Source organism: Puma concolor, chromosome D2 (genome assembly GCF_028749965.1).
Source record: "Puma concolor isolate L17-30 chromosome D2, mPumCon1.1.hap2, whole genome shotgun sequence".
In the NCBI taxonomy this organism is placed as follows: Eukaryota; Metazoa; Chordata; class Mammalia; order Carnivora; family Felidae; genus Puma; species Puma concolor.
Window position 1 is genome coordinate 74,420,225 of NC_141677.1, and position 12,646 is coordinate 74,432,870.

Sequence of the window (12,646 nt, forward strand, 5' to 3'; positions counted from 1 at the left end):
GGGAAAACAGCCTGGAAGAAGGGGCGGGGGGAGGGGAGCACCAGCGCCCTGCCCAAGGGTGGAGGCAAGGAGGAAAGTCTCGCTAGGGCCATGTGTCCCACTGGGATGTCAAGCGGCCAGGCAGTCTCCATGGGGCCAAGAAGAGCTGCGGGAGCCTGGGCTTGGCAGTGGGGGGACAAGTGGGGAAAATAAGAAAAACAAGATGCCTTCATTCCTCTCCACACCTTCCCTGAAACTGTGAGCGGCCCCTGTGATTTACAGTGAAGTATCCATACAGAAAACCGAATCAAAAAGTCCAGGGGGGAGGGGTGCCTGGGTGGCTCAGTTGGTTAAGCATCCGACTTCGGCTCGGGTCATGATCTCGCTGTCCGTGGGTTCGAGCCCCGCGTCGGGCTCTGTGCTGACAGCTCGGAGCCTGGAGCCCGGTTCGGATTCTGTGTCTCCCTCTCTCTCTCTTTCAAATATAAGTAAACGTTGAAGGAAAAAAAAAAAAAAAAGTCATCCAGGGGAACAAAGAGCCTGGAGTCTAGTCATACGACTTGAGGTGCCCGAGTGTAGCCGGTGTGTGACTTACACAATCCAGGTTCCCCCTGGGATGATGCTCCCACATCCTGAACACACGGAAGACACACAGACTGCCCCACACTTCCCAGAACAGCATAGCTGCACCCCTCAGGGGAGGCCTTTCATCTGTCCCTCCCCAGCTGGGCTGGCCTTGGCTCTACAGCAAAAGCTTTGACCCATTTCCACAGAAGGTTCCCCACGGCACCCAGGAGAGGACACAGGTGGGAAGCAGAAGTGCAGAGGACCCCAAAGCAGAGCGAGAGGAAAAGGTAATATTGGCAAGAGGCCCAGGACAAGTAACCACACTCCTGTGCTCAAGCTCAGTGCCCATCCTGCTCCCCAGAGAGAGTGAGAGGCCGTGTCCCCACCAGCAACCCCAACGGGGGCCACAGTGGCGAGCTGCAGGGTTGAGGCAACAGGAGGCGGCTGGCTCTGCCAGATGCCATCTCCCCAGGAGGGGTCCCCGAGCGGCCTGTGGACTCCAAGACAAAGAAGAGATACAAAAGGATCTTCCAGATTCTGAAAAACCTGGATGTCTTTATCTCCCGGCAGGACGCCTGGAGGGTAGGTTGCAGTTTCTGGGGTTTATATAAACCCCTGCAGTCATTCTCAGCAGCAGCCCTCAACCTGGCACCTGTCAGGAGACCTGGGCTCAGGCCCAGGTCAACCAGAGCAGGGGAAACGCTCGCTGCCTTTGCTACTTCTGCCTCTGGAGCTGGTCCCTTGCAGCTGCTGTTCCAGCAGAACTCTCTCTCCACTGGGCCCCGGCTGGCCTAGCATCTAGCATATTCTGTCTCCAACTGCAGATCATGCAGAGATAGCGAGCCTCTCCTGCAAGATGCTACGTTTTCTAAGGGCAGCAGCAAGGCCTTCTTGCCCCACCGCACACAGTAGGCGCTCAGGGGGTAGTTGCTGCTGAATGAATGAATGTATGTCCCGCCAGCCAGGCTTCATTCTGTGATCTCCTGGCCCTTGTCTCCAGATAAGTGAATGGGAGCCTTCTGCTGATGTGACCCGGGATTCTAGAAACAAAGTGTCTGAGCCAAGAGTGCACCCTCCCATTTGACTCCCGCACGAATCTGGGGCGGTAGGACCGCTGCTGTAGTCGTTCTTAGAGCACTGCTTCCTGGTCGTGAGCCCTACCTGGGAGGAACAGGTGTGTGAAAAAACCATGCACGAGGGGGCCCAGGACATGGGTGTTTGCACTGACTGCTCTCCCCTTCAGCCCCGCCGTGAGCCAGGACAACCCGCCAGGGACTGACCATGTGCACGGCCGTGGAGGATGGCCAGACCAGGCGGGTGCCCTGCTGGGCTCACGTCAAGCTGCACGGGCTCCAGCCGCACCCCTTCCGGGTGTCATGGGCTGTCGCTGTTGGTTTTTTTCCCCGATGTGATTATTTTTCACTGCAGTTTGTTCAAGGAAAGGAAGCCAGCGCAAGCTGTAACTCCGTGTTAGGTGAGCTCATCGTACGTAAGGGACCACCTTTTATTTGACAGGCTGCTGGAACCCACTAGCGTCATGCATTTTTCAGGCAAAATGCCTCTAGAAATCAGCTGGACTATTTCCTATGCGTGATGACTATCCCTCAAGACTCAGTGAACTCTCTCCTATTCTAGGTCTTTTCCGAAGGCCTCAGCAGAGGAATCAGCTGTTCCTCCTGTTACCATCTGTTCACAGAATGCTCTTAGAGAGTCTAAAGGTGTCCTGAGGCTGCGAATTATAAAAGATAGAGATTTAACCCACTTTTTCGACAAGCATTTGATACAAGAGGAGTTTTGGGCATTTCACGGATAAAACGGTATCCATAGAGTGCTCTGCGGTCCCCCACCAACCCCAGCACTGAATCACAGACTTCTGAGCGGAGGCCCCAGAACCATCCATCCACAATGCTGAGCAGAGCCTCATCACCTGCTCTGCATCCGGGCCTCTTACCCCTCCGCCCAGGCCAGTGGAGGGGTGAAGCACAGCCCCCACGGGACTGTGCCATGAACTTGGGCTCAGCATGAAGGAGGGACTCCGATTCCTGCATGCAAGCAGGGTAGATGTGACCAGTTGTCCAGCTGCCCTGACGGAGTACCATTCTGCCTCATCCCTCCAGCCCTCCACCTGCAGCCAGGCTGGTGGGCAACACTTTGGCTGAAAGGTTGGGTGGGCATTCTCAGATCTCAGAAGCTGGCTGGCCAAGAACTGCGGTGTTTGCTCATGTTCTGTATTAGCGTTCTCCAGAGAAACAGAACCAGTCGGATCTTTGTAAGCATAGAAAGAGATTTTTCATGAAGAATTGGCTCACACAATTATGGAGACTGACAAGCCCCAAGGTCTACAGTCAGCAAGCTGGAGAACCATGGGAGCTGATGATATAGTTCCCTTGCCAGGAGGCTGAAGACCCAGGAAGAGCTGATGTTTCAGTTTGAGTCCAAAGGCGGGGAAAAAAAAGCAAAAAACAAAAACAAAAAACAAAAAAACAGTGTTCCAATCTGAAGGCAGGCAGGCAGGAGGGTTTCCTTCTTATTCTAGGGAGTTTTTGTTTTAGTCAGGTCTTCAACTGATTGGATGAGGCGCACCCATCCTACAAAGGGCAATCTACTTTATTTAGTCAGTCAATTTAAATGTTAATCTCATTCAAAAATACCCTCGCAACAACAGTCAGAATGATGTCTGACCAAACGTGGCAGTTTGCATATCTGGTCAAGTTTACACATAAAATTAACTATCATAGGTACACATTTTTCTTGTTCTGTAAAATTAATGGAGGATAAGAAGAGAGAACTGGAGAGATGCCAATTTTGGCCACACTTCATTTCCATTTTGTCATGGGGACTCTTCCAGAAGACAGGCTAAAGACACCATAGACTAGTTGGCAAAGCAGTTGTGCCCCTTTAACACCCTCCGCCCCGCTTCCCAAAGTACAAAAGGCTTCACTGACCCACTCAGCTGTGAGCCACTTGAGAGCGGGGCCTTTATCCTGGTCATACAGGATATGACTCCAGTGTCGACCACGTCCCATCACACAGAAGTCCTCCAGTATGGATTTAATGAATAAATGAATGAGTTAACAAAGAATGATTGAATGGCCCCTGCCGTCTTGAAATCCATTCAGTGACTTTAAACTGTAATTCTTTAAATTTTTCTTTTAATGTTTATTTTTTGAGAGAGAGAGAGAGAGCAAGAGAGACAGAGCACGGGCAGGGAAGGGGCAGAGAGAGAGGGAGACACAGAATCCAAAGCAGGCTCCAGGCTCCGAGCTGTCAGCACAGAGCCCGACGCGGGTCGAACTCATGGACTGTGAGATCATGACCTGAGCCGAAGTCGGACACATACCTGACTGAGCCACCCAGGTGCCCCTAAACTGTCATTCTTTAATCAGAATTACACAGAGCCAAAGATTGAGCCGCACACACGCTGCACCAGACAGAAGTTAGCCAGCATCCAAAGGATAGGCCTGTCTACAGTGGGTCTCTGGGCTTCAGAAAGAAGATGCCCCACGTCCATAAACCCGGTCACATTCACCCCTCTGAGGAGCTGCTGATCTATCATCTACCCTCTGAGGTGCCATTTTGATTCGGCCAAACCCTGGAGGGCACCGCACCCCCAAGTGCCTGGTTTCCTTCCCGCTGGGCATGCAAGGGGCTTCCCCGCCAGGCCTCACTGCCCAGAGAGGCAGGAGCCAGCCCAAGGCCCCAGCAGCCCTGAGAAGTCTGCAGTCCTTGTACCTCTTTCTTTTTCAGGCTAAAAATAAGAACTGACCCTTTTCCGGGTCACATGTTTGTTGTTGAAGTTTTCCTGTGGGAAAACGAGAGTCAAAGTCACGAATCCTGAGTACCCTCCCTGTGAAAACTGAGAACATAGGGCTGTGCCTTTGTGCGACAGCTGTGTCCCCGCGTCCTGTCTCCGGACACGGCCTGACGGCTGACGCTGTGGAAAAGCTCCAGGGTGCCCAGGGTTTCTGTGGACAGCTAAACCGCATTTGGTTTCTTCCTTTTTAAAGAAGTTGCCTCTTTCTGCCACTTCCACCCTCTTCCTTCATCCCTATAAAAACAAATCTATTTTTGGAAGATACATAGGCTGGGCCAGATTCTCACGCTGAAGGGGAGGGCAGAGGGGAGAGCCTACAGCGAGGAGGGAAGAAAGAGAAGTGGGGAGACTGAGGAATGGGGACATTGCTCTCCCTTGATCTCTGTCCGGCACCTGGAGTAAAGCTCCAAGTGTTGAGTACAATCTATGGCCCCAATGAAGGTGTCATGGTACCCACGACCATTCTGCTACATTCGGTGCTCAAGGTCGATCCAGTGGGTTACTTGGAAGGAAAGGTTCCTACTTATGGCCACAAACTCAACATCAGAGATCTATCCCCTGGGGAAGATGGCTGATCCCTGGGAGGTATTGGCCGGGCTGGGGAAGGGGCATCTATTCCCTTCGTGATTTTCCCCAGCCCAGCTCCAATTGAAGGTTCTGAAATGGACTCTCACTGCACAGAGTGGGCCCAGGCCCCAGGGTGGGCTTGCATTAACCCAGGGGATTAGGTACAGCTGGAGCCAGCTCTGACCTGTGGGTCAGCACAGCGGGTCAGCACGGCCAGCCACCCCTGGCATGAAGTCAGACCCTGGTGGCAGCCCCGTCATGGCACAGGTTGCCTGCAAACAGGTCCACGGCACCAGTGATGCCCCAGCGCCCAGGAGGGACAGGCTGGCCACTGACACTGGAATGCTCTGTCCACGGCGCCGTGGTGCTGACTGGCACTGTGCTCAGCCGTGCCGCCCCGTCATCCACGTGCCTGCCACCACGCAGGTGTGGCGACCTCACCACCCCCTGGCCCCCTGTGTGTGCTCCTGTGTTGCTCCCAAGGTGAAATGTGCAGAACACAATCATGTTTCCCTTATTTCCCAGCCACGGACGTGCAGCTTTCAACCTCCACAGCAGCCCTGATGTGCCTGGTTCATGGCCATTGGCCTTGTCTTTATTCTTTTCTTCTTCAAACATTCTTGCTGCCCAAGCCTCTTCCTTGAGGTTCTCACTTCCATTCACCCACAGAGAAATGTCTCGGCACCCCACTTTGAAATCCTAGCCCTGGGGAGTCTGCAGTACAGAAGGTATAAAACGAGAAAGAAAACCGAGCCCAGCCCAACCCCTGTGGATATGACCCCCGTTCCTCCCCCAGGAGAAAGGCACTATGTCCCCTCGCCAGTGGGAGACCCCTCACTACCTCCCAGGGAGGCCTACGAGTGCTGGGGACACCTGAGTGGGGTGACAGTCACCACTGCGGGCATCCTGGGCTCCCACCGGCCCCAGCCCCACACTCACCTGATAGGCAGCTTGTCTCATGAACTGCTTGGCGGGCTGTTTCCAAATGGCAGGCACTGTGATGACCCATCTGACGTCAGAGTTCTCAAACTCTGATCCCGCTTGGTCACTCAGCTCCTAAAACCAAGGGAAATGCAGCAGGTCAAGTGGACACAGCTGGTCCTCCTACAGCTTCACCGAGAATTCCAAGCTTCCTGGCCATGAACTCTTGGGGTAACTATTGGGCCACCTCCTGAACTTTCCAGTGTCAGGATGCAAGGGTCTGTTTCCTGAATATTCCACAAGCAGGGAGCTCAGCTCCTTTCACTCACTGAACGTGACTGCAGGCAGCAGGTGGGGAGATCAGAAGCCTTTGGCCACTTCTGAATCACGTGACAGGGAAAGAGTCTCCCAGGCCTCAGTTTCTTTATCTGCACAATGGGGATAATAATCCCTAGCTTATACTAGTGTTGGAAGGGGTGATAGTTTTCTGAGAGCTCCATTTCCTGGGAACTTACTCTGTGGCAACCTTGTTAAGCACTTTGCATAACTCATCTCCATTAATCCAAGAATCCCATTAGGAAGGGATTAATAACTCTGCCTTTTCTACAGATGGGAACCTTAGGCTTAGAGATGTCCAGAACCTTTTGATGACCACACAGCTAGGAAATGGCAGAACCAAAATCTGGACCCAGACCCAGGTATATCCTGACTCTTAAAGGCCAAGGTCTTGACTAAATTGTTACATGTAGTCTCGCGTCTAGAACAGAGCCTGGCCCAGTTGTCGAAGGAGTGGTCACTGTCCTCCACCTTATCACAAGGCCAGCACATCAGGGGAGTTCTCCTTGCAGGACAGGAAGGATATGAACATGACCTAAGCAAGAACCAGGCTGCCCTTAACTTCTGGTCAAGGTTAAACCACACCAGCAGAAACCACGTGGATAAATGGGATGGGCAGAAGCATCAGAGGTTTGCACCAAGTCCCTGCAGACAAAATACGTCTCTAGAATACTTCTCAGACTCAGTATTCTCATCTGTAAAATGGGGATAATAAAACTAACGTGCAGTGTTTCTGGCAAGAACAAGTGAGAACACACGAGGAACATCTCGCCCGGAGAAGACCTCTGATAAAGCTAGTTCCTTCCTATCCCTTGGCTCCTGTTGCCACAGTCACCAGACAAATCTGAAATCAAACCTAAACACACACTACTGCCCTCCTACATCAGAGTCGGTTCTGGGGACGTGTTTCAGAAGAGTAATAGGCTGGCCATTTGTTTTTTCTGATGGGTGTCTCATTTCCTCTACTGTTTCAGTAGTTATCTGGGGACCAACCCACCCTCTCACCGAACTAACTTCCTGTTGGATGGTCAGTTCCTTTTAAAAAAGTGTTTTCATTTTTTTTTTTTTAATTTTTTTTTTTCAACGTTTATTTATTTTTGGGACAGAGAGAGACAGAGCATGAACGGGGGAGGGGCAGAGAGAGAGGGAGACACAGAATCGGAAGCAGGCTCCAGGCTCTGAGCCATCAGCCCAGAGCCCGACGCGGGGCTCGAACTCACGGACCGCGAGATCGTGACCTGGCTGAAGTCGGATGCTTAACCGACTGCGCCACCCAGGCGCCCCAAAAGTGTTTTCATTTTTAATTGTGACAAGAACACATAATATAAAATCTACCCTGTGAGCCTTTTGTAAGCATACAGGTCAGCAGTGTTAAGTAGGTTTAGTAAACTCTTTCTTAAAACATGTTTTTAGAAACACCTCTGCATTACGCTCGTGTGAAACAGCAGGGTTGTTTGTTTGTTTCATTGTGTTTTATTTCCTTGCAGGTCTGCCTTGGGCTTTAGAGGCACGTGAGTGATGATGGGTTAGGAAGGGTTCTAAGTATGCTGCCGATCACCATCCAGTCTGTTTTAGACTTTTCTGGGTTTTTTTGTTTGTTTGTTTTAAGGCTCCAGGCCCAGGAAAGAGTCCAATCCGCGAAGCCCGGTGTGGGGCTTGAACTCATGACCCTGAGATCAGGACCTGAGCCGAGCAAGAGTCAGACGCTTAACCGACTGAGTCACCCAGGCGCCCCTATTTTAAACTCTTCAAACAGGAAAAGGCTCAAAACATGAATGATGGGCTTTCCTGGCCGGAGGGAAGGTTGTTTAGACAAGCTGTTTGTTCACCAGTGGATGGAGTACAGCTTGGAAGCGAAAGGGCCCTGCCGTTAATTAAACTCCTCATTATGTCAGGACTTTCACTTGCTTTCCTCCATGAAAGATGAGCCTGCTTCATGCACGTGATTCCTCAGATATGCTGCTTTAGTAGATATTCTCCTGTGCTTATCCTGGGCCAGCAAGCAACAACCCCTCCTCTGACTCCATCTGTCCTTTAAATACCAGCCAGCCCTCTCGTGAAGGGCCCGGTCCTTATAAATCTCCTCAAAAAGCTGTTCTTCATGGAATTTCTTGACAGCATGTGCCCCGCTGGGAGAAGGTGCTAGCAGGTTCCAGCTGAGCTGACATATTCGAAACCACACACCCCCTCCTGCACCCCTGCTTGATCTCTGCCCCCTCCACCTCTTCCCTCCCCTTCTGAGACGGGCTGTTCACCCTTTTCCCTTTAACCGACTTGAAACACAATTCAATGTCAAGGACTTTCTCAAGTCCTAAATTTTCCCCGAGTCCTCTGGCTCCTCCTTGGAACCCGAGGGCCCCCGGAGTACTCGGCCTCCCTCTGCTCCCTCACTTTCTCGGGGTGTCCACATCCGCTACAGGCAGACAGTCCTTCACTTGGCAGTCTGGGCTCCCAGGCGCTGCGCCCATCCCCCTGGGATCTCGGCTGTTCAGGCTGACACAGGTCCACCTCTCTGGGCCCTCCTGGTCTGCTTGGCTGTCCCCAGGAATGATGGTGCTCTTCCCTTACTACCTCCTCCCTCTTACTCCTTCTTCTGTCCTCTCCCCTCTCCCCTTCTGGTGGAAGAATTATTTCCCAGGATCCACTTCTTCCCTCGCCGCCCCCCGTCTTTCTTCTTGGTCTTCACGCTCCCTAAATGACCTGCCACTCTGTCTCAGAGTCTCAGAGCCTTCAGACACACCTGCTTTAGGATCGGAGTCAGCTGCCTCCACATGGCTTTCCTCCGCCCTACAGGCCCTGGGATGCGGTGGTCTCCCTCCTTCTAATGCCATGTCTGTGGCCATGACATTCCCCTATTAGAAATCCTTTGATGGCTCTCCATTACCCAAGAAGTTCCTTAGCTTGGCATTCGAGGCTCTGCGCAGCCTCGACCCGAGCTCACTGTTCCCATTCTATTCTACAGCTGTGCCCTTCTCCCACTCAAAACTGCTTGCTTTCCACAGCTGTTGGCTGTGTTCTTCCCCTGTGCTGTTCTTGAAACACCCACCCTTCCAGCTGCTGCCAGTGAGAGGCCCCCAATGCTCCTCGTCCAGGGAGTCTTTCCTGATGCTGCACTTTGGGCAGAATCTCTGCCTTCACCAAACACCCAGTTAGTTACCCCCTCACAGCACTGACCCATTGACTACATGCTCCTTCGCACTGTGTTTATTTTGACACTCCTTCGGATCTGGCACACAGGAAGGAAGGAAGGAAGGGAGGGAGGGAGGGAGGGAGGGAGGGAGGGAAGAAAGAAAGGAAGGAAGAAAGAAAGAAAAATGAAAAAGGTACTTGAATGAATGAAAGCAGTATCACGTTCTCACATCTTTGTTTCCCTTGAGCCCTATTTCTAGAACTCTATTTCCAGAATTCACTAAATTTCTACTAGTGATCACATAATACCAAATGCTTCTAAAGTTCCCAATTCTTTGTGGATAAAGCTCAGTACACACATCTGATTTACACACCCACTCATCACCATGCCCATGGGAGGACACTGAGTGGACAGCTGTATTCCACTTAGAAATTAGCCATTCTCCCACATCCAGGACCATCACTGCACAAACCTTTGCAACAGTCATCCCAGGGGTTCACTCATATACCAGCAGCTTCCGTGGGGTCTGGGAGGGACAGCAGCAACCATTTGCCAATAGTTTACTGTGCGCAGCCCGGAGGAAGGTTTAACATCAACCCACGAGGTACACAACCTGCCCCACTCTTCAGGTTAGGGAGGTGGGTGTTGGAGAAATTAAGCGCCTTGCCCGAGATCACACAGCTGCTACGTGTGTCTTCTGCCCATTTTTCTGTTTTTTGTTCATTTGTTTGTTTACAGAGATATAATTCACATACCATAAAATTCTCCTTTATAAAAAAAAGTTTATTTATGTTAAGGGGGGGAGTGGGAGGGGCAGAGACAGAGGGAGAGACAGAATCCCAAGCAGGCTCGGTGCTATCAGTATGGAGCCTGATGCGCAACTAGAACTCATGAACCGTGAGGTCATGATCTGAGCCAAAATCAAGAGTTGGACGCTTAACCAACCGAGCCACCCAGGTGCTCCCTAAAATTCTCCTTCTTAGACTGTACAGTTCAGTGGGTTGTAGCAGATTCACAAGGTTGTGCAACCATCACACTATCTGAGTCCATCACCCCGCAGAGAAACCCCGTTCCTATTAGCTGTCACTCCTCCCACCACCCCCCACCCCCCACCCCCCAGCCCCTGGCAACCTCGAATCTGCTTCCTGTCTCTGTGGACTTGCCTCCTCTGGCCATTGCATACAAATGGAATCCTCCAGTATCGTCTGGCTTCTCCTCCTTAGCAGAACGTGTTCAGGGTTCACCCATGTTGTCCCGGGCATCAGTGCTCTATTCCTTTTTATGGCTGAATAATATCCCATTGTAGGGACAGACCCCACTTCGTAACCTGCTCGCTGACAGACGTTTGCGCTGTTTTGCTTTTCTGTTATTACAGAGAGCGCCGCTATAAACACTCACATGCGAGTTTTTGTGTGAATACATGTTTTCATTTTTCTTAGGTGTCTGAGGAGTAGAATCGCTGGGTCATGGGGTAGCTCTGTGTTCAACCTTCAGAATCTGCCAGACTTTTCCACGGCAGCTGTGCCATTTTCCATTCCTGCCAGCAGTGCACGAGGGTGCATCCTGCTTTCTGAATGCCAGTCCTACCTGTCCTCCCTCAGGGCGTTACCGCGCCCCCCCCCCCCCCCGGGCTGGCAGGTGCACCTCCCCCACCACAAGGCGCTGGCACGTGCCCTACCTTCAGCGCCTGCTCCTTGAAGTACTGCAGGGCGTAAGCAAAGATTTCAAGGGCTTTGACTTTCTTGCCGTTTGCTGCCGTTAAGTCTGTATCCATGGTGAGGTCCTGGTGGGGAGAGGAAGGAATAGTAAGGCCAGGGAGGAGAAACACACCTTGTAGCTTCGGGAACTGCTACCTGGGGATCTGGGGAGCCCGGTGAGCCATATTTCTGTTTCTTGATATTTGGGAGACCAGGATAGTGTGTCCCCCAAAATGAGACTGGCAGCATTGTCCCCTTACTCTGTCGGGGGCCCTTGCTGTCCCCTTCAGCCCCTCCCTCCACTTCTCCCTATCTTCCTCCCTCCCTCTTGTTCTCTCTCTCCTGGATCCTCACAGAGCAGAGGTTTCGGCACAGTGACAGAGCCCAGGAAGGGGGAAAAGTCAGCAGGCACCACTGCTGATGCCATTTACATACTATTTCCACACTTGGACACACATGGTCACCCTCAGGAGCCCCCCTGGCGGAGGCCTAAATAATCACACCAACTCGCTGACGTGCACGATGCTTAAACAGACATGAAGCTTTCATTTCCCAATAGGCTGCCAACCAAGTCTCCAAAATAGAAGAGCTCCTATTTTAAGGCTTGTGCTTAATCCTCTTGGGAGCACAGCATCACTGCCTCCCTCCCTCTGCCAGAAGCTAAAGCAGTCCGGTCCTTGGGTAGAGGATGCTCTGGGAGACGCTGGCTGGACTGGGGTCATAAAAAAAACGACAGGAAAAGTGCTCACAGGGTGGAGATGGGCAGAGAACGGGGGTGAACATCAGGAGGACGCTCCCAAGTCAGCCCGAAACCAACAGGCTCATTACTGCCGAGGCAAAAAATCAGTGGGGCCTCCGGATCGATCCCGGCTGGATAACTAGGCTTTGCCTTTAGAGCATGAAGGGGCACGAGGCTACTAAACCGGCCTCGTGGAGCCTGTCAGCCATCCTGAGCCATGGACGCAAACTCACTCCTCCCAACCAGCCACCTCCCACCCCTGGTGCTCAGCAGAGACGCTCCAGATTTGGGGAGGCGACTCCCAGGCTCAGAGAGGTGGCCGAGCACCTGGAAGCCATAGGCTCAGAACTGAAAACATTCAAAACTGAAAAAATTCCTGTGCTTTCCACCTGCACAAGATTGCTGTTCAGCACTGAATCCCATCAGGTGAACCGGGAAGGATGTATTTCTAGCAGAAGTCTGTCTGCTTCACAGAGATAGAACCACACCAAGCAGCACGCAGCCTTGGAGACCGGGTGCTGGCAGCTGGGTTTCCATTAACATTTGTCTTGTCATCTGCAAGCACTTAAGAGCCCACAAGGAAAGCAATAATGGGAGCTAGCAATTAACTAGAACTTACTAAGTACCAGGCTGGCTCTAAGAGCTTTGCGTATTTTGATTCCGTTAATCCTTACAACATCCCTATGAAGAAGGCACTGTCAGTGTCTCTATTTTACAGGAGGCGCAGAGAGGTTAAGTAACTTGGATTAAGTATCTTGAAGGTGGCAGAGGCAGGATTTTTAAATCGAGGCCGTCTGGTCCCGGGGTCTTAAACACCATTGCCATCCTGAATCTCTAAGTACCAACAATTAAGGAAAATTTATGGGATAAAGTGCTCAAACTGAGGAGAACCTATC

The 12,646-nt window shown here is 51.9% G+C and overlaps 1 protein-coding gene across 2 annotated transcripts in view; it reads right to left on the minus strand.

Annotated features, from left to right (window-relative positions):
• HSPA12A (heat shock protein family A (Hsp70) member 12A) overlaps positions 1–12,646 on the minus strand; it is a 167,320-nt gene that overhangs the window by 16,852 nt on the left and 137,822 nt on the right. For both annotated transcript variants that reach the window (XM_025918092.2, XM_086680965.1), the window contains 2 exons: positions 10,993–11,097; positions 5,867–5,983 (listed from right to left, as the gene is read on the minus strand). In XM_025918092.2, the coding sequence (XP_025773877.2) occupies positions 5,867–5,983; positions 10,993–11,097 (222 nt within the window). The remainder of the gene's footprint in view (positions 1–5,866; positions 5,984–10,992; positions 11,098–12,646) is intronic.